The 22,867-nt window shown below is 46.7% G+C and overlaps 2 protein-coding genes across 2 annotated transcripts in view; both read right to left on the bottom strand.

The window, feature by feature from the left end:
• Positions 1 to 3,257: 3,257 nt before the first annotated feature.
• LOC311229757 (protein dachsous-like) overlaps positions 3,258 to 22,867 on the bottom strand; it is a gene marked incomplete at both ends in the record, with an annotated part of 78,713 nt that continues 59,103 nt past the window's right edge. Inside the window, one exon of the mRNA XM_084315832.1 lies at positions 3,258 to 3,809. Within this exon, the coding sequence (XP_084171958.1) occupies positions 3,258 to 3,809 (552 nt within the window). The remainder of the gene's footprint in view (positions 3,810 to 22,867) is intronic.
• Positions 5,589 to 22,867, bottom strand: part of LOC311230684 (protocadherin-1-like) — a gene marked incomplete at both ends in the record, with an annotated part of 35,717 nt that continues 18,438 nt past the window's right edge. Inside the window, 2 exons of the mRNA XM_084317045.1 lie at positions 5,589 to 5,657; positions 11,702 to 11,794. Of these exons, the coding sequence (XP_084173171.1) occupies positions 5,589 to 5,657; positions 11,702 to 11,794 (162 nt within the window). The remainder of the gene's footprint in view (positions 5,658 to 11,701; positions 11,795 to 22,867) is intronic.

The raw sequence follows: 22,867 nt of genomic DNA, 5'->3' as shown, positions 1-22,867 counted from the left end.
TCAACCATTATCTGAAATGATAAAAAAAAAATATATATATATATATCTCTAACCCTGACTAACCTTACTGTCATGCACTTGTCCTAATAAACTAACCTACACTGTAACACGCAACACTTTGATAAACATTGTTACTCAGCTGATAGAGTTGTACCCTTCTTGCTGTCTTGTCGTACAGAACTTGTAAGTCGCTTTGGATAAAAGCGTCAGCTAAATGACTAAATGTAAATGTAAATGTAGAAAATGTTTTGTGTCTTGCTGAGAAAAAGGAAAAATCTCGCGCCGTTGGATTGAGCGATCGCCACAAATCAATTACTCCTGTGTCCTTGGACCAGGCCTGTAGTGCCGTAGAGGCCTGTCTCTGGTCATAGGTTGTGGTGAGACTAGATTTATCAATCAAGGGATCCCAGATGGCATTAAAATCTGCACCAATTATAAATGAATACTCAGGGAGATCTAGCATCGTTCTAGTGAGTGAAGCATAGAAGTTAGCGTCATAAACATTAGGGGCGTAAGCCGCTACCAAAGCAATTTTCCTGTTAAAATAATCTATCTTGGCAATAGTAACTCGACCATCTGTATCAGACCATATGTCTAATAATTTTATATTCAACTTCCGTTTAGCTACTTGGTGCCAAAGGAGGAGGGGCTTATGTTTTGATAGACTTTATCCGCCAGCTTTGCATCGTCAGCCATTAAAAGATGCGTTTCACTTAAAAGAGCCACATCAACCTGTTGTCTTTTCATCCATGTTAATACGCTTGTGCGTATATGATGAATATTAAGACCCCCTGTATTCCAAATCAAAATATTTAAATTAGCCATAGTCTAAACAGGTTGCAGTATGCCTGAATGTAATTCGTCTGGAGTAGCACTTCATAATAGATATATATCCAACTGTTAAGGTCCTGTTGAGATCCGAGCGTGAGCATAAAAACAAACAAAAAACACAAAACCTCCCATCCCCCATTCACACCCCCCTCTCCCCCTTTAAAATACTTATCCAGTATCCCCATATCGAGCATATCAACCATAACAACCCTATGCATATTACCATAGGGTCTAAAACTCTCAAACCTACCATAAGTAGATTATTCTCTCAGTGTCTGCTAGCCACACTCCCAAAAAAAAGAGATAAAATGCCTCAAAAAGTAGAGTAAATTCACTTAAACCTTATAAGAACATGGCTAAGTTTAAAAATAAATAAATAAAAAAATAAAAATAAAAAGCCAAGAATTGGAATTATTGCAAAATAAGGGAGGGGGGGGTTATAATACGTGTGCAGTGCGTCCACCAGGCCGGGGGAGGGCGATGTTCCGCTGTGAAGTCTGTTGTTTCCTATGATTCACATAGAGTAGAGGTTACAGAATATTCCAGCATTGTCATAGTGTAATTAGACCGCCGTGTCAGAAGAGGCGCTGTACAACAGTTTGTCTTATTTTTTTATCGACCTAGTAGGTCAACAGCATATGAACCTCAGATGATGACGTATGCCGTGTGTGTGGTTAGCAGAACGTATCTGAAACGTTAATGGATCTTTGAAGTCCAATAAAAATATGTACACACACAGAATAATCATTTTAAAAAAAACGCTACACGGACCCACGGAGGTATTAAGCCAAGTCATGGCGCGACGTAAGTGACATGCATAAAAGTCATAGATCATTTAAACAGAGCTATCGTTTATCTCCCCAGCCTTAGTGGACGTATAAAAAATCATGCAATGGTTATACAAAATAAAACCGACCAAACCCCCCTTATATCAGATGTAGCGAAACATTTAAATAAAGTATCTAGGCGATACCCAGCGTCACATAGTTAACCTATTTATAAAAACAAAGTTATAGAAATTATATGACGCCGCTCGGCGTTTAAGCCATAACGAAGTGCTAACTGCACAAAAACAGGCTACTGTCGCCTAGTACGTGGCCTCCTCCTGGGTCTTCAAGAAGGTTGCGGCTTCCTTAGGCGAGGAAATCGGTATCCTCACTCCGTCTTTGGTAATGAACAGCTTCGCAGGGTATTGTAGGGACGGTTTGAAACCTAGATTGTAGAGTGGGCCCATGGCGGCTCTGTAGCGGGAACGCTGCTCCACGACTTCAGGACAGTAGTCTTCAAAGATTTGGACTGGTTTCCCTCCGTATACCAGCTTACCCCTCCTCTTCCGTGCCTCCCGAATAATTATTTATTTTATTCCATAATGACGTAAGCTAGCAATAACTGCTCTAGGCCTGGAGCTATTTGTTGCTTTGGCACCGGCTCTGTAACACTGGTCCAATTCGGGTGTCGTAGGGAGGATCCCCTCCCCCAGAATATCAACCAGTACCTTTGCAAACAAGACATTGGGTTGGTCGCTATTCACGGACTCATCCAGTCCTATTATGCGTATATTGGATCGACGGATACGGGATTCGACGTCGGTTAGCTTAGCCTTTAGCTTATCATTGCTTTCTTCTAGAGCCAAACATCTAGCATCTATCACGTCCACCGTGTCAGTCCAAGTATTCAAGCCGGCTTCCACAGCGGTCAGACGCCCGGCATGTTCACCAACCGCAGCCCAGAGGCTGTCGAGTTTGGTTTCGATAGAGGTAGCCTGGTTGGTTAAGGATTGTACACCGTCCGTTAAGGATTGCCTGAGCTCTTCGATTAGCTTAGCAATGGCGATCATATCAGTGGGAACGTCGTCTTTCTTTGATTAGCTTCTCGTTGATTTCTTCATTGTGGTTATTTCAGTCAAAATAGTTAGTAGGAAACCTAAGGTGATGTATACATAAAGGTTTAACCGAGTTGAGAGTATAAAAAGAGGCTTTTAAAGTTAAAATATAAAAAAGGGAGTAACAGCGTAGCAGAGTGCGACTTCACATCCTCGACCCGGAACCGGAACCTCCAAAATCACATTCAAACTTAAATGTATATGTGAGTAAACTCCCATGCCCAATCAGAAATATGCCACTTTGGAATAAACAAAAATAAAAACACGAATTCCTTCATTTAACCCACCCTGAAAAGGTGAAAAATAACTTAAATAAAATACCCTTTTAGGTGTGAACTTGTGGTTGAGTCCATTTTAATGGTGTGAAAAAATATAAACATGAACAGAACCAAAACAGAAAGAAAAAGTTGAAAAAGGCAAGCCTGCGCTGGTCTGAGAAGTGGGTGGTGGTGCTCGTGGTGCTGTGCTTTGCCATATTTGAGCTAGGAGTAATCAGTGCAGCTTTGGTAGTAGCGGATCTGGTGTGAGAATCAGTCCTGTGTTTCTACCACACCTGGTTGGTCCATATGATGTTCCTGTTGTACCCTGCCGTGTTTGCGAAGTAGTCGCCTACCTGTTTGCTGCTGTATTTCGGCGGGTTAGCCTTGTAGCTGTAATCCGAATATTGGTCCGAGCCTGTTGAGTTGTTGTCGCCTGTGCCCACAAAGGTGTTGGTGGCGGGCAGGTCTTGTACGGCTTGGTGCTTCTTGGAGGCAGAGGGGGACTGGGGCTGCAGCTGGATGGAGGGCAGGGGGGAGTTAGAGCAGTAGTGTCTGCCCAGGTCGGGGCTCCCTGGGGGGTAGTTCAGGGGCAGATGGATTCGGGGGCTATCATTGACGTTGTCATTGATGAGGTTGAACTTAAGGCCCTTCTGAAGGCTGGCCTCCTCATCCTCTTCCACAGGCTTAGCAGGTTTGGGAGCCTTCCCCTTTTTGCTCTTTTTCCGCTTGCCATTCTTGGGCCCTTGTTTAGGTGCATACAGGTCCTTGCTCTCTTTCTTGCCAGCCTGGTAGCCACTCATGGTGTCTTTTTGCAGGCGATAACACCACTCCCAGATCTGTCACTCTCCTCTCTCGAATATCATGCAGTATCTGTCTCTAATCCTTTCATTCTCACCATTGTTACACTCTATCGCCCTCCAGGTCCCCTCGATCACTTCACAGTTGAGCTGGACATGCTTCTAAGCTCCTTACCGGAAGATGGTACCCCTCTCTTTCTATTGGGCGACTTCAACCTGCCTGACTCATCTCAGTCGGTCCCAGTGGTCTCCCTCCTACAATCCTTTGACCTGACTCCCACTGCCATGCCTCCCACCCACAAAGCAGGCAACTCCTTGGATCTCATATTTTTCCGTAACTCCAGCATCATTAACACCACGGTAACTCCCCTACATGTATCTGACCATTCCTTCATATCCTTCTCACTAACTCTCATGCTTAACCGAAAGGTCTTCACCCAGCCGCGGATATATAGGCGAGGCGGCTGAGGCAGCCGCCTTAGGGCCCGCGGGGGGTCTAGGGCCCGGGCCCGGCCGGGACTGAATGGAGTTGCCGTTCGTTCGTGGGACTGGATGACAGACTGCATTGCGCCATGCCCCGGGGCGGGTCCTATGTTCCCCGGGCCCCCTATGTTTCCCATGTTCCAAAAGGGTTCTATGTTCCCCGGGCCCCCTATGTTCCCGCTATGTTTTCCCAGTAGCGATAAAGGCTCGCCCCAGGCTCGCCACAGCAGTGGATGGATTTAAAAGATAGGGCACTTTTATAGATAATTTATTTGTATCGCAACGGAGTCATGGATCTAGTCGTGCCACGTAGCATTATGTCGAATAAATTCAAATAGAATAAACAAGTCTAAAACAAAGACTTTTAAACGAAGTTTAGCCTATTAAATCATTTTATAAGCGTTCGTTTATTTGTGGTCTGCGTGAGAACACTGAAGCAACCATCTGCAGAACACCAGCCCAGCCCAGCCCTCCCCTCTCCTCTCCTCTCCTCTCCTCTCCTCTCCTCTCCTCTCCTCTCCTCTCCTCTCCTCTCCTCTCCTCTCCTCTCCTCTCCTCTCCTCTCCTCTCCTCTCCTCTCCTCTCCTCTCTCTGTCCCCACGCTGTCAGGCTTGATTGATTGATTGAAAACTTTATTAACAGATTGCAGAATGGGTACAATACAGTACAGCTCAATACACACAATTGTTAAGGGGATGCAGACCAGAGAAAGACTTTCGTCTTGTTTACATCAGGGTCCCCCATTTTCAATTCATCAGGACATTTATGACATACATGACATACAGATAGTCAGTACTGCTACATCTATACATTTATGACATACCAGATTTGCAAATACAGTACTGTTTGTGATACAGAAGGAGTCAAGAAAAGGGAGTATATACATTTGACATAGAAACTAATAGGCCCTCCTATTCTTCCCGATTGTAGCCTAAAATAAATTAAAGAATGATGATTGCTGGGAAATGTTGTCTCTCCTGTTGTGCCTCCAGTGCAAAATCTGACTTGTTACTGGAGGACAACAACATTACCCAGCAATCAATGCATCATTGCGTCATGAGACAATTTACCTGGTGCGGAAATTAAAACGAACAGCAGACGTCTGTCTCTTACAGCGAGTGAAATCATCAGTGAGTGAAAGTGAATGATCCATTATATTCCGCAACTAAGCCTTACAAACATAAATGTGGCCGTCAAAAAAGAACAGACAAAAAAGAACGGGACGAGAAGAACGCAAAGCTACCTAAATTAGACGCATTTGTTATAAAAGTAACAGGGCCTCGTGCCGACGTTCCTCCTCCTCCTGACCTCCCATCCCCAACAACAACAAGCCCTTCACCTGATCACGGACACTGCCTTCAGCCGCGGTGTGTCAACTACCATGCAGCAGCAGGTAACCTTGGACTGTTGGACAGATAATGAGATTACAGTTTACCATAAACTTATATTTATACATCTATTAGGGCGGCGGCGGCCCAGCAGCCATGGCGCTTATTAATGTAAATAACATACTTGGTTTTTAGAGATCATTTATCGGCCTTTGTTTGCACTTTACAGGCATAACCACCAGTCAGATTCAGAACAGCCAAGCAGTTCAGTCACAGTGACTTTATATACCACCGCGGCCTCACGGCCAGCGTGGGGACAGAGAGAGCTGGGCTGGTGTTCTGCAGATGGTGGTTGCTTCAGTTCTCACACAGACCGCAAATAAACGAATGCTTATAAAATGATTTAATAGGCTAAACTTCGTTTAAAAGTCTTTGTTTTAGACTTGTTTATTCTATATGAATTTTGTCTACATAATGCTACGTGGCAAGACTAAATCCGTGACTCCGTTGCGATACAAATGAATTATCTATAAAAGGCTTTTAAATCCACTGTTGTGGTGAGCCTGGGCCTGCTTTATATACCGCAGCGGCAGTGCAGAGAACACTCTCCGTGGTGCTGAAATGTTTTTCCTGTTTTATTCCACTATTCCAGGAATTTCCAGAATTGTGTGTGAGAGATATTGGGATCATAGGAGAGAGAAATGGGAGAGAGACCTGCATGACCAAGCTTGGCTTCACAGTAGAAGAGAGAAGACAAAAGCGATTTGATCACTTTATTTTTTTATGACCCTCCATGCTCCGTGACTTTCCTTATTGAAGCGTTCTTATTAATGTCCGTGTTGCGCACACGTGGGAGGAGGGAGGGATGTCCCGGTGCCGGGTCAGGTGGTGTGGGGGGGGGGGGGGGGGGGGGGCCCGAGCTGGCCCGAGCTGTCAAGAGCTGTCAATCTCGCCTCAGGGCCCGTGGGGCATTCCAACCGCCACTGTCTTCACCCCAACTCAAACCGTCTCACTCAGACGCAACCTGCCCTCCCTATCCCCCTCCACCCTCTCCTGACATACTATCCGCTCTAACTTTGAGTGACACCTTCTCTGCTCTCCCCACAGAGATGGCAACCTCCACCCTCCTCTCAGCCCTTGCAACCTCCTTCGACAAGCTCTGTACCCTTGTTGAGAAACCTGCCCGCCGTTCCCCACCCAGTCCATGGCTGACAGATGCAGTGAGAGAACAAAGACAGGTCCTGAGAGCGGCTGAGAGGAAGTATAGAAAGTCACGCCTCACTGCTGACATTGACACATATCACAACCTCTTGTTAACATTCTCCAAAACCATTACTAATGCCAAAGCTTCTTTCTTTCACCATAGGATCGAGGCCTCTGCCAAGAATCTTCGCAAACTGCATGCTACCATGTCCTCCCTCCTGACTCCCCCGCCACCCCCTCCTCCCTCATCTTTCTCTGCCGAAGTCTTTGCGATCTTCTTTGAGGAAAAAGTGGAGAACATCCGCAGCTCCTTCTCCCAACCCCCACCCATTCCAAACACTGAATCGAGAACCTCATCCTTCACTCTGTCATCTTTCTCTCCCATTACAGAAGCTGAGACCCTGACACTGGTAACGTCGAACCGTCCGACTACATGCCAGCTGGACCAGCTACCCTCCCCACTCCTCCAGACCATAGCACCGGACATCCTCCCATTCCTAACTGCAACCATCAACTCCTCACTCAACTCGGGGGTGGTCCCCACCTCCCTAAAACAAGCCAGTCACGCCCCTAATAAAAAAAAAACCTGAACCCCACCGTCATAGGCAACTATCGTCCTGTCTCTCTTCTCTCCTTCCTTTCTAAAACACTTGAACGTGCTGTATCCAACCAACTTACTACTTATCTCTTACAGAATGACCTCCTAGACCAGGGGTCAGCAACCTTTACTATCAAAAGAGCCACTTTTCCCCCATCCCACAAAATAAAATGCTCAGGGAGCCGCACAACCTATTTACCCTTAAAATGAAGATAACACAGTGTATAACGTTTTATATATCCCCAAGCATACCCCACATTTAGCATAAAACGCCTGACAATTGCATACCCAAAGTAATTTGCGATTTATTATACTTTATACTTATAGCACACAGTTTGTTGCATTAATGGGATTATAAAGCAACAAAAAGAAAAATGTTGTTGCTGTTTTTACCTGTTTATAACAAAGGAAAACCTCAAACTTCAAAACCTTATGAAGAGGAGAAAAAATACTGGCTGTGTAGACCTATTTTTAAATAAAACACAGAAGAGGAGACAAAACACTGGTGTCTGTAGACCGACTTTGAAATAAAACCCTGAACTATTCAGGTATATTTGAGTCCTTCCCTTATTTGTGGAACATTTATAAAATAAAAAGTAGTCCACTTTGAAAAAAGACTACCATGTGTAGACCTACTTTGAAATAAAATACAGAAAAGGAGAAAAAACACTGGCATCTGTAGACCTACTTTGAAATAAAACCCTGAACTATGCAGCTCTATTAGAGTCCTTCCCTTATTTGTGGAAAATCTATAAAATAAAAAGTAAATTTTTCGTTGTTCGCAAATTTCGCACCACATATCAGGCATACAGGTAAGCCTTTTGTTGACTAAATATCTTAGTTGATGAAATATTTTTTCATTTCAGTGTCACAGTATGACATCGATCTCGAAAACAAGAAAAAAAATTAAAAAAAGTTTAAAGAAAATAAGTAATTTGGGCGGCTACGTGGCGTAGTGGGCAAGGCACTCGCCACGAAATCTGGAGACGCGGGGCTCGCCTGTTCGAGCCCAGCGCTCCACATTTGCTTTCAGTTTAGCTGGTCGTCCGTACTAATACACATTGGCCGTATTAGGGGGTGGGAAACTGATGGGTGGGGATCGGGCGTTGTGGACAGCGACTCCTACAGGTCGGTTGGTGCGCCTGCGCAGTGGAATCAGGAAGTGTCGGGGGCAGCGTGAGCCTCCCACGCGTTACTCCTCACCACTGAGAGATCGAGCTGCGCAGGTGAAAAGATGCGACTGCTCTTACCTCAAGTACCGGAGGGGACTTGTGCTATGTATGACTTAGTCCACATTGCAGCCGGCTTGTGGGAGGCAAGAAACAGCGTTCGTGACAGGGGAGGGTTGAATTGGATGATACGAAATTGGGATGGGAGAAAATATAGAAAATGGGAGAAAAAGTGGATAAAAAAAAGAAAATAAGTAATTTTTATTTAATTTTTTTGCCAGGGAGCCGCAGCTGATTGGCTAAAGAGCCGCATGCGGCCTCGGAGCCACAGGTTGCCGACCCCTGTCCTAGACCCTAATCAGTCTGGCTTCCGGACTGGCCACTCCACAGAAACGGCCCTCATTGCGGTCACAGTCACTTCACTTAGCAAAAGCGAAAGGCCTCTCCTCTGTCCTGATTCTCCTAGATCTATCTGCAGCCTTTGACACAGTCAACCATCAGATCCTCCTCGCTGCCCTTGCAGGAATGGGAGTGGCTGGAACTGCGCTGACATGGCTGTCATCATACCTCAATGACCGCTCCTACCAAGTGTCATGGAGAGGGACCCTGTTGGCCACCCGCACCCCTGCGGACGGGTGTCCCCCAGGGCTCGGTCCTAGGACCCCTTCTCTTCTCTCTCTACACTAAATCACTGGGTAACATTATCACGTCTCATGGCTTCTCGTATCATTGTTATGCCGATGATACTCAACTCTTCCTCTCCTTCCCTCCCTCAGATATCCACGTCTCTGAACGGATCTCGGCCTGTCTGTCCGACATCTCCGCCTGGATGACGACCAACCACCTCAAACTGAACCTAAGCAAAACAGAATTGCTCCACCTGCCGGCCAAATCCTCCCCCCTGACCGACCTTTCCATCACAGTCGAGAATGCAGCTGTGACCGCGTCCCCGACCGCCAAGAACCTTGGTGTCGTCCTCGACGACCAGTTGAACTTCTCTGCTCACATCGCAGCGACAACCAGAACCTGCAGATTCTTCCTGAGCAACGTCAGAAGGATCCGCCCCTTCCTGACAAAAGAAGCCACCCAACTCCTCGTCCAATCAACAGTCATCTCCCGCCTCAACTATTGCAACGCACTGCTCGCTGGCCTCCCGGCCACCGCCACCAAGCCTCTTCAACTCATTCAAAACGCAGCGGCCCGCCTGATCTCAAACCTACCGTAGTCGGCCCATGTCACCCCACTTCTTAGTAGTGTTGTCACGATACTGGAATTTCGACTTCGATACGATACCTTGAAAAGTATCGATACTTCGATATTATTTCGATATCAAAATATATATATATATATATACATTTTTTTTTTTTTTTTTTTAAACAAATTTAGCTTCAAATTTAGCTTCTCTCTGGTACTATAAGAGAAGATAAATATAACAATTTTAAAACCCTTTGTTTATCTTTAGATCACACATTTAAAAATAACTGTTCATCTCACTTCAATCATTTTTATTGCAAATGCAGAACATGGTATTTTCTCAAGCAGACAGATGTAAACACTGTAATCTGTGTTGCATGTACCTGACAAACTGAACTGTTTATATTACAGTTAGTAACAGTTTCGTTTTTATTTAAAGATAACGAGAGAGAGAGAGAGAGAGAGAGAGAGAGAGAGAGAGAGAGAGAGAGAGAGAGAGAGAGAGAGAGAGAGAGAGAGAGAGAGAGAGAGGGAGAGGGCGGTAGAGAGAGAGAGAGAGAGAGGTAGCGGTAGATAGAGAGAGAGAGAAAGAGAGAGAGGTAGCGATAGAGAGAGAGAGAGAGAGAGGCTATGCTCGGAGCATTTTAGTAACGTTACATTTTCAACAAGATTGCTGCTATTTAAACACTTGATGGAAAGGGGTAACGTTAACCTTATGTCGACTGTAGTATTGTATGACCTCGACATAACGTTTAAACGTTAACGTTACTCCGTTACCATGCAGTAATTATACAAGTAGCCAGCTAAGCTAACGGAGCTAGCAGTAGCTAACGTTAGCTGGTAGCTGTAACGTTACAACGAATCAGCTGTTGATATTATGCGCCATCAGTAGACAACGTATCATGTATTAAACTAGAGTTAATGGTTTAATGCTTCAGTCACAGTAACGTTGAAAGAGCAGCTGTCACGAACCTCTTTCATTTCTTTATGGAGATCGGCGCTGGCACTGCTCTAACACCGCTTGCAAATAGCATTGGGGCATTTGTAGCTTGTCCTTCGTTGTTTACTTGAAACCCGAAGTACCTCCAAACAGCACTTCTGCTGTTTTCTTTATCCACAAGCACAAGTTGCGGAGGCTCTGCATTTACCATCTTCAGCTAAAATGTTTGTTTACTAACTGAAGAAGACGGCTCTCTGTGACTCTGTGAGGGGGAGGGCTGGACTCGGAGGAGCCGGGGGGCAAGCGCGCTGAGCGCTTTGAACAGCGCGTCAACAACTTGCGGTAGAACACTCGCCAGCTGGTACCGATACTGCAGAAAGTATCTGTACTTCGGGAAATGAGTATCGAAGCCGTTTTAAATATTCAGTATCGATATGTATCGATACTTCGATATTTTTGACAACACTACTTCTTAGGGACCTGCACTGGCTCCGCATTGCTGCACGTATCCGCTTCAAGGCCCTCGACCTAGCATACCGTGCGGCAAAGGGAACCGCTCCTGCCTACCTCCGGTCAATGGTCTCTAACTACACACCCTCAAGACCCCTACGCTCTGCATCTTCTGGCCGCCTCAGACCTACTCCTATCCAAGCTCCGGGAGGGTCATCAAAGAGAAGCCGCCTATTCTCAGTCCTTGCCCCACAATGGTGGAATGAACTACCCACCCCAGTTAGGACAGCCGAATCCCGTCCAATCTTTCGCCGTCGACTAAAGACGCACTTCTTCAACCATTATCTGAAATAATAAAAACAAAAAACAAAAACAAAAACTAACCCTAACTAACCTTACTGTCATGCACCTAATAAACTAACCTACACTGTAACACGCAACACTTTGATGAACATTGTTACTCAGCTGATAGAGTTGTACCCTTCCTGATGACTTGTCGTACAGAACTTGTAAGTCGCTTTGGATAAAAGCGTCAGCTAAATGACTAAATGTGAATATCTGATCACCACTACGGCCACAATGACCAGGATGACCCCAGCGATGCCTGCCAAGCTGCCGTACAGGATGTTGCTGCCCTGGGCCAGGGTATAGTTAGGGTCCTACTAATCACCCCAAAGTACCAGAAAATACCAGAAACGACCCCAAAATACCCCAAAGTATACCCCAAAATACCAGAAACTACTCCAAAATACCCCAAAATACCAGAAAATACCAGAAAATACCCCAAAATACCCCAAAGTATACCAGAAGATACCCCAAAATACCCCAAAGTATACCCCAAAATACCAGAAACTACCCCAAAATACCAGAAAATACCAGAAACTACCCCAAAATACCCCAAAGTATACCCCAAAATACCAGAAACTACCCCAAAATACCATAAAATACCAGAAAATACCAGAAACTACCCTAAAATACCCCAAAGTATACCCCAAAGTACCAGAAAATACCAGAAAATACCCCAAAATACCCTAAAATACCCCAAAGTATACCACAAAGTATACCCTAAAATACCAAAGTATCACGAAATACTCCAAAGAACCTCAAAGTTCCCCAAAGTATACCTCAATGTACCACAAAATACTGGCTCAGAGGTAGAGCAGGTCAACTAATGATCATATGGTCAATGGTTTGGTCAGTGGTTTGAATCCCAGCTCCTTCTGTTCACATGCCGAAGTGTCCTTCAAGACACTGAACCCCAAATTACTCCAATAAGCAGGCTAGCACCTTGCATGGCATCTGGCTGCCATTGCTCTGTGAGTGCATGTGTGAATTGGTGAAGGAGAGGCAATTATAAAGCTATTTGTGCAGGTAGGAAAGTGCTATATATGTGGAGTCCATTTCCCATTCCCAAAGTACCACATATTTTCAAAACAAATGTTTATTTTAATATATTATAATCTCCAAATGTAATAACATCTGTATTGAACACTGAACAAACAGTATAAATTTTTTTTTATCAATTTTATTTTAAATGTTCAACAATAACAAAACAACATCAACAACAATAATAACAGAACAGTATAACATTTTTGAACAAATTCCAGTAAGGACGGAAGAAAAGAGACAACTATAGGCTATACATGACAACATAACAGGACATTCTAACTGTGTCATTACATTACATTCAGGTCCACAAGATGGCTACTTAAAAAACTAGAATACACACTGAACTAGGAAGAACAGCTTTTTCAAGCTTCACACCTTGGTCATGGAATGGGCTACAAGACCATATCCACTTAGATACCCTGGTCTCTCTCAACAAATTTAAATCTGTATTACATAACTTCCTACAAAAAGAATTTCGCTGCTTTCTGTAGTCGGGTCCCAACTGCAAAACTGCTAAATTACTGTATTACCCTGTATTTTACTGTCATACACCTTTACTATTATGTAGACTATTCTGTTTTGTGTTTTTGTGTTTACATGTATTGTATATTGTATACATCACACAAGAACATAATAAAAGTGCATATATACAATATACAATACATGTAAACACAAAAACATTGCTGTCTGATATATTGCAAATGTTATTGCTGTCATCTTGGCCAGGTCTCCCTTGCAAAAGAGATCTTGTATCTCAATGGGACTTCCTGGTTAAATACAAAATAAATAAAAAATTCTGTGTCATCTAAAAAAAAACACAAATATAAAAAAAATATAAAAAACGAAATTAAATCTCTTATGAGCATGCATGAAGTGAACATACTTATGTCTTCACTTTTCTTCTTTTTGAAGTTGTTCGCTCATTTTTTGCCGTTCTTTTTTGGCCAGGCTTTTTGGCTAGCTGGGGTACCACTGGAATGCTCAACTGACCATCATTTGATTCTATTGTTTTAGCCTTAGGTACCATCTTAACTTTCAAGAACTTTAAATATAGCTCATTCTGCTCATCTTTAGTTATAGTGTCCCATATGACATTGGGGACCTCATATCTTTTAAATTCTGGCTTTAAAGTATAATTACTGTTGTGAAGGGCCAGATTAAACTGAGAATCTACCTTTATTGTTTGATATACTTTGTATATTATTTATATATACACGGAATATCCCTTTACCTGCGTTCAAACCAGAGTAATATTCGCTCTCCTTATTGGACAGCGCCCCTAGGCGCCACCTCGCAGGCCCCCAATGCCAGGTTCAAAGACAAGTTCAGGCATGTCAGAACATGCCCGGAGACAGCGTATTGATACCAGACAAAGACTGCGGTTTGGGACTAGATCGTCACTTAAGTATATATACAGCGCAAGATGCGCGCAGCAGTACCTTACCCCGCCTTACCCCACCTTACCCCGAGCACCTGCTTGTCCATCTAAACAAGCCAACGTAGTTCATCGTGGTGAAGTGAGCAACTCGTGCGTTGAGAATATGTGCGAATAGAATAGTAAAGTGTCAGAGTTTAATGTAGTAACGTCAAGTTCGACCTAATCTAATGTGAAGTAAATAGTTGTTCATTTATTGTATATCGTGCGGCCACAGTTCGTTCATGTGTAGCATTACCCAGCGGTTCGTCGTGTTTTTAGCTAGTGTACTTAGCCAGGGTGTGTGGCCTAAATACGTTGCCCACACCCGAGGAGTCCTAGTCGGAGAACCGTTGGACATGTGCACAGGAGAACCAACGTCGGTGATTGCAGAACCATTACTGGTTGGATTATATTGATTTGGAACGTGTTACCCGGAGAAGAGCATCGTTGATTTCCACTATCGTTTGGGATTCAACCTCGTGAGGATTACAACTCGGGCTGGCCTCGTGGACGGAGGCTGGCTAGCTGTCATCAGTGCTATCGAGCATTTCGATTACAACTATTGCTTTGCTGCTGATCGTGGGATTTACAAGGACCGACTCCTGTACCTGGAGTCTCTTTATTCTTCATTGAATCAGACGGAGTATCCGAACATTCCTCTACCCTCCAGGCCTTACACCCCCGGAGGGAACCCATTGTCTCCAGGCGGTATCAGCGTTGCCTTATATAGTTGCTATTGTACGACAGGTGGTGTCAACTTAGACCCATCGTAGGATTCCTGCTATTCTTAGTGACTCATGCTATTGACTGACTTTACGCATATTCTTCGCCATACAAGCGCGACCCTAATTCTCATTCTGTAACCTAATGTTGCATAATAATAAAATACCCTCAAATACTATTTCTTTGTCAATGCCGTGTTCTTGTGGGTGTTCACCATCTATATTTGATGTACTGTCTGGCCAGTAATTAAAGTACATAACTAGCAGTGGTTTAATCTATCACAATCTTTAATAGTCAGGGTTTTGTAACCCCTCAGTTACAATTGGTCCTTCAAGCCGGAGGGTATCAGTGTAATATTTAATATAATATTAATATTGACATGGCCAGCGGTGAACACTCTCCAAGCGGCTCCCCTAAGCTAGAACGCCCGCAGCGCAAACGTCAGCTACCTCTATATCTGGAGGACTTCGCTTTCGTTCTACCCCCTAGCTTATCTAAACAGACGTTAAATACGGATAAATCGGATAGTTTAAGCATGTCCAATCCTATCGACTTGGCGACCCTGCCAGTAGAGACCCCAGTGGGTTCAAACGAAACTGACTTAGCTCACAGGGGGGACCAAGTGGGACATGACGTGACTATACCTCCAGACAGCGTCACCGGGATAGACCCCAGAGCGCCACGCTGACAGCCTCAACCGAAAGAGACCGACTCCAGGGTGAGCGCGACCGGCTTCAAGCAAAGACGCTTAGTGAGCGCGAACACTCTGCCACGGAAAGAGAGCGCCTCCACGCGCAACTCCAAGCGCAAGCCCTTAGTGAGCGCGAACACTCTGCAGCGGAACGAGAGCGCCTCCGGGCGCAACAATTAAGTGAGCGCGAACACTCTGCCGTGGAACGAGAGCGCATCCAGGCTCAACAAATGAGCGAGCGCGAACAACGAGAGCGCCTCCAGGCGCAACAATTAAGCGAGCGCGAACACTCTGCAGCGGAACGAGAGCGCCTCCACGCGCAACTCCAACCGCAAGCCCTTAGTGAGCGTGAACACTCTGCAACGAAACGAGAGCGCCTCCAGGCGCAACAGCGGAGTGAGGCCGACCGCATCAGACTGGAGGAGAGGCGCCTTCAGACGGAAGAGAACATCGAACGAGACCGCGCCAATGCACAGCGCGACGCCGCCAATGCACAGCGCGAAGCAGAGCGCGACGCCGCCAATGCGCAGCGCGAAGCAGAGCGCGACCGGCTGCAGGCGCAGATGATAGAACAATTGATCGCCAGGGCGACACCCCCTCTCTCCGCACAGAGCTCCCGGAGATCATCACGACAAGGGTCTAGGGCACCTTCCCCTACCCGACAAAGCTACCCGGGACCCGGCCAACAGGAGGAACCTGTCTACGTCTCCGAGCCACCTCCCCGACCGGTCCATACAAGACCCAGCCAACGGGAAGAACCGGCCTACGTCGCCGAGAGACTAACTAGAAGACTCCAGGACCTAGAAGAGGAAGAGGAGGAATATCAAGCCCACCAGCACGAACATACTTTGGACCAGGAGGCCCAGTACAGCCCCGACTTCAGCCACGAGTCACTGCACTACAAACCCCCGACCCAACTCAAGGGTGAGTTTGATGTACAGTCAGCACCGAGGAACAGCACCTGGGGACCCGGCCTCTGGTACCCACCAAGTACTAACCCACGACCACACGTACGGGGAGACTCGCCCAGGAGGCCTCTTCCCCTACGCTCACCAATGTACCAGCCATCCATGGCATCGTACCTTGGCACACCGACGTTCCCAGACTTTACGCGCGAGGACAGAGCACAGTACACGGAATTACGCATGTGTTTGGAGACTATGATGTCCGACGTCCACGACGAGTCGTATAAATATGCCATCCTCCTCAAGCATCTCAAGGTGCCCAGAGCGCATAACATAGCGCTGGCATATTCCAACTCAAGCACCACATACTCCGCGGCTCTGGTGGCCCTGGACCAGCGTTATGGACGCATATGGGATTACGTGATCCAAGAAATACGGGATATCGACCGCCTCCCCCCAGCCAAAGACAATAGAGCACTGGATGACCTCTCTATCAAGGTACAATCCCTCGTGGGGATGCTGGGGTCCCAAAAGGAGAAGGGGAGATATGAACTGTATGCAAATTCTAATGTGGAGTGAATACTGGAGAAGCTCCCTCCAGCCCGCCAAGAGCGTTTTCGGCAGCTGAGTGCCGCCTAAAGAAAAGATGCAGCAAGTGCGACGGCGCCCACTTGGAGGTCCTACACGACAGAAGAAACCCGTACCCCCAAGCAGCTTGAGAGTGAACGTCATGTACATAGACCCTGCGAAGAGCGGGAGCTCCCGAGTGCTCTTGAAGGTGGTCCGAGTGCTCTTAAGCTACGAGGACAAGGTCATGGACACTTACGCCGTCCTAGATGATGGGTCAGAAAAGACTCTCCTCCTCGCATCCGCCGCAGCCCGGCTGGGTCTGCGGGGGAACGAAGAAACAATGACAATCCGTACCATTAGAAGAGACCTGAAGACCATAAAGGGTGAAAATGTCTCCTTCACGATAGCAGCGGTCGAGCAGCCCGAGAAGCAGTATAGCATCACTAACGCCTTCACCAGCCACGACATAAGCCTGTCACAGTACACCTACCCCATCACAAAGCTGATGGAAAAATACGTGCACCTACGTCAACTACCTATACCGCTCATCGACGACGCCACCCCGACCCTGCTCATAGGATCCGACCACGCACACCTCATCGTCCCAATGGACCGGGTCCACATCGGGCCCAGAGGCTGTCCAGCAGCGGTCGAGACCCGCCTGGGTTGGACACTACAAGGCCCCCTCTCCGGGTCTTCCAACCGACCGACAGCCAATCGCTGCCTCTACACGAGGATAAACGAAGACGACACCACCCTCTTGCAGCACGTCGAGAGGCTATGGACATTAGACGCGATGCCCTTTAAGAATGAAAAGAAACTCGTTCGCTCAAAGGAAGACACTTATGCCATAGCCCTCCTCGAGCAGAAGACAGAGAGTCGAGGTCAACGGAGTGATGAGATACGCAACTCCACTCTTGAGGCGAGAGGGTATGCCCACCCTCCACGCCTCAAAAGAAGCGACAGAGCGATATCTACTGAACACCGAGCGGCGTCTAGCCAAAGACCCCACTGATCACAGCGGGACACATAAAGAAAATTGACATTAAAGAGGCCGACCAGACGACTGAATCCTGGTACGTGCCCCACCACAAGGTCCACCACAACGGCAAGGATCGCATTGTATTCAACTGCAGCTACCAGATCGGACTACAGAATCTGAATAAAGAACTCTTGCCCGGCCCGACACTCGGCCCCTCTCTCCTCGGCGTACTACTACGTTTCCGCCAAGACAAGGTGGCCATCAGCGGCGACATCAAAGGGATGTTCCTGCAGGTGCGACTAGTGGAGGAGGACAAGCCCCTGCTGCGGTTCCTATGGAGAGAGAGGATCAACGATGAGCAACCATCCATCTACCAATGGGAGGTCCTCCCCTTCGGCACCACATGCAGCCCATGCTGTGCTACGTTCGCACTTCAAAAACATGTGACAGAAGACCCTGAAGCTGACGAGGAGGTCAGACAAAGTGTAGAGAGGAGTTTCTACGTGGACAACTGTCTGCAAAGCGTCTCGACGCCAGAAGAAGCCGAAGCCCTCCTGCTCAAGCTCCGCGCCTCACTGATCAAAGGCGGCTTTGATCTCCGGCAGTGGGCCAGCAGTGACCCTCAAGTACTTCGCAGCCTCTCCCCAGAGACAAAGGCAGCAAGCAGCGAGACCTGGATGGCGACCACCCCAGGTGAAGCACAGGAAATGACATTGGGCCTAGTCTGGCGATTCAAAACAGACTCGCTCCATTACAAATACACACCCCTGACCCCGGAGCAGGGAAGGTCGACCCCTCTACCGACCACCAGACGGAGCGTATACAGAACACTCGCAAGTCAATACGACCCGCTGGGGTGTATCCTACCTTACACCACCCGGGCGAAAATGATTGTACGAGAGCTGTGGGACAAGGAACAGGGCTGGGACGACCCCATACCCGACCACCTAGCTTCCACCTGGAGAGAGTGGGAGAGAGAACTCAACTCGCTCCAAAATGTGAACATACGCCGGAGCTACTTCCCACCCACAGTGCGGCTGGAGATGTGCCAGATGGACCTGCACGTCTTCAGTGACGCCTCGGAAGTGGCCTACGGTTCGGTGGCCTACTTGCGGGCCCGAGAGGAGGGAGGAGAAATACATACAGCCTTCATCCTGGCTCGCTCAAGGATAGCCCCCCGCAAGCAACAATCGATCCCGCGTCTAGAGCTCTGCGCAGCTCTGGTAGGCGCGCAACTCGCCACGTTAATCCAACGTGAACTCACCATCCCGGTGCAAAGAACAATCTTGTGGTCAGACTCCATGACCGTACTCACATGGATCCAGTCTGATTCTTGTAGATACAAGGTCTTCGTGGGAGTCAGAATCACAGAGATTCAAGACCTGGTAGGATCAGCGTGCTGGAGGTACGTGGACACGAAACAGAACCCAGCCGATGTCATCACACGGGGGATGTCCCTAGATGACCTCACACGTCCCAATATCTATAGTGACGGTCCTGAGTTCCTCAAGCTCCCGGAGGAGGAGTGGCCTACCCCCACCCCACGGGAGGCTAGTCAAGAGGAGGCAGAGATCAAGAAATCTATGTTCTGTGGGTTGACGCACATCCCAGTCCCCACTGACCCTAACATAGACGACTGCCTCACCTTTGAGAGTGCGCAGCTAAAAACATTCCTGTGGCACCACCATGAGGTTCCCCCCACTAGACATTGACGCATCGAACTACGCAGAGGCAGAACTCCTTCTGCTACAGCGAGCCCAAAGAGACTCGTTCCCCGATGAGCTAGACTGCCTGCAGGGAACAAAGCCAATCCCTTCAGACAGCAGACTGCTCCACTTGGCCCCTGAGCGCGACACCCATGGCCTCATCAGGGTGGGTGGTCGTCTGAGACGGGCCCCGGACTTAACGGATGACATCAAGTTTCCTATAGTCCTCAACAGCCGACACAAGGTCACTGAGCTCATCATAAAGAAATACGACGAGGATGTGCACCACGCTGGGGCAGAGAGAGTCTTCGCTGAGATCCGACGTTGTTATTGGATACTGCAAGGAAGAGAAGCAGTACGTCGCTTCCAGCGGACTTGTCTAGACTGTCGCAAGTGGCGAGCACAACGCCCTCGAGTACGTCTCAAGTGATGTAGCAGATGTCGACCCAGTCACCCCCAACACTCTCTTGATGGGGCGGCTGGACCCTGCGCTTCCACAGACGGTGTACAGACCTGAAGAAGCGAACGGCCGAAGAATGTGGAGGTACAGTCAAATATTGGCTGACAAGTTTTGGAACAGTTTCCTCCTCCACTACCTACCGTCTCTCCAAACCCGTCAGAAATGGGTAAAGGACAGAGACAACTTACAAGTGGACACAGTCGTTATGATCATAGACCAGTCACTACCCCGAGCTATGTGGCCGGCCGGCCGCGTAAGCAAAGTGATCACTGGTGCCGACGGAAAGGTCAGAACGGCAGAAGTTATTGTCCAGGGGCGGACCTACACCCGACCCGTGGCGAGGCTGATAGAGTTGCCGAGGCTCCCTGACTCCCCTGATGACGATAATGACCCACTGACTTTGTAGATTGCCCTACTCCCCACAACAGACATTGAGCAGTTGACTGGACTATTAATCTGTCTCCCCTTAACTAATTAGGTGCGGACTAATTAGGAGGCGGCTGTTGTGAAGGGCCAGATTAAACTGAGAATCTACCTTTAGTGTTTGATATACTTTGTATATTATTTATATATACACGGAATATCCCTTTACCTGCGTTCAAACCAGAGTAATATTCGCTCTCCTTATTGGACAGCGCCCCTAGGCGCCACCTCGCAGGCCCCCAATGCCAGGTTCAAAGACAAGTTCAGGCATGTCAGAACATGCCCGGAGACAGCGTATTGATACCAGACAAAGACTGCGGTTTGGGACTAGATCGTCACTTAAGTATATATACAGCGCAAGATGCGCGCAGCAGTACCTTACCCCACCTTACCCCACCTTACCCCGAGCACCTGCTTGTCCATCTAAACAAGCCAACGTAGTTCATCGTGGTGAAGTGAGCAACTCGTGCATTGAGAATATGTGCGAATAGAATAGTCGTTCATTTATTGTATATCGTGCGGCCACAGTTCGTTCATGTGTAGCATTACCCAGCGGTTCGTCGTGTTTTTAGCTAGTGTACTTAGCCAGGGTGTGTGGCCTAAATACGTTGCCCACACCCGAGGAGTCCTAGTCGGAGAACCGTTGGACATGTGCACAGAAGAACCAACGTCGGTGATTGCAGAACCATTACTGGTTGGATTATATTGATTTGGAACGTGTTACCCGGAGAAGAGCATCGTTGATTTCCACTATCGTTTGGGATTCAACCTCGTGAGGATTACAACTCGGGCTGGCCTCGTGGACGGAGGCTGGCTAGCTGTCATCAGTGCTATCGAGCATTTGGATTACAACTATTGCTTTGCTGCTGATCGTGGGATTTACAAGGACCGACTCCTGTACCTGGAGTCTCTTTATTCTTCATTGAATCAGACGGAGTATCCAAACATTCCTCTACCCTCCAGGCCTTACACCCCCAGAGGGAACCCATTGTCTCCAGGCGGTATCAGCGTTGCCTTATATAGTTGCTATTGTACGACAGGTGGTGTCAACTTAGACCCATCGTAGGATTCCTGCTATTCTTAGTGACTCATGCTATTGACTGACTTTACGCATATTCTTCGCCATACAAGCGCGACCCTAATTCTCATTCTGTAACCTAATGTTGCATAATAATAAAATACCCTCAAATACTATTTCTTTGTCAATGCCGTGTTCTTGTGGGTGTTCACCATCTATATTTGATGTACTGTCTGGCCAGTAATTAAAGTACATAACTAGCAGTGGTTTAATCTATCACAATCTTTAATACAGTCAGGGTTTTGTAACCCCTCAGTTACAATTACCTTGGCCATGAAGGCATCTGCGCACATCTATATTTTGAAGTTGAGAAATTTGTTGGAGTTTTAATATCAGATCTGGTAACTTTTGTGGTTTCCAATTAGTAGCCAGCTTAATTACATGATTCATTGCTTCACAATTATTATTTGTCCAATTATCAGGAATCCATTTCTTTCTGTTCTTTGTCTCCATTATTTTCTTTTTCAATGTAGGTATTAACTTAGAGAAATATGTAGTGAACTCTGGGCAATTTGATTCTATATATGTTTCAAGTTCAAGTACATTTTCACAAAAGTCATACTCGTTTTTACAGTAGGTAAGAGAATTAGCATTATGGAACAGCTTATTCTCAAGTACTGCTCTCTTTTTTGCGTCCATTCCCACTTTATGTGTTAGATAATGTTTCACATTATCCCGAATATGTTTTGAACACAAAATATGACTCGCTTCAGGAAACAAAGACTCTATGGCCTTTAAAATTGCCCGTTCCTGATCGGATCCAATAACTATGTCCTCACTGATATTTATTTCTGTTGCTAAATATGCCACCGACAACTTTGATTTCAAATGGGCAAAGAAATCATGGTAAGTCTCAAAGCTGCCGTCCCAGTGCAAATAGTGGCCCAATGAATAATGGTGGCTCTCCGGTCTCTTTCTTAAAAAGTTTTGGGTTTTTGAACACAGTCACTGTTAAGAAGCAAGCCCCCAAATTAAATGTGCGATCCACTCCTAAAACAGATGTAGCATCCTGCCCACAACAAAATCTTCTAACATCTTCTAATTGTTCATCAAAGTAAAGGATGACACAAGGTGGTTTTCCCTTCCTAGACATTTTCTGGTATTTTGGGGTATACTTTGGGGTAGTTTCTGGTATTTTGGGGTAGTTTCTGGTATTTTGGGGTAGTTTCTGGTATTTTGGGGTATACGTTGGGGTATTTTGGGGTATTTTCTGGTATCTTGGGGTAGTTTCTGGTATTTTGGGGTATTTTCTGGTATTTTGGGGTAGTTTCTGGTATTTTGGGGTATTTTCTGGTATTTTGGGGTAGTTTCTGGTATTTTGGGGTATACTTTGGGGTATTTTGGGGTATTTTCTGGTATTTTCTGGTATTTTGGGGTATACTTTGGGG

This window comes from Notolepis coatsorum (assembly GCF_963971535.1).
Source record: "Notolepis coatsorum genome assembly, chromosome: 6".
NCBI classification, from domain to species: Eukaryota; Metazoa; Chordata; class Actinopteri; order Aulopiformes; family Paralepididae; genus Notolepis; species Notolepis coatsorum.
This window is presented reverse-complemented; position numbering and strand designations above follow the sequence as displayed.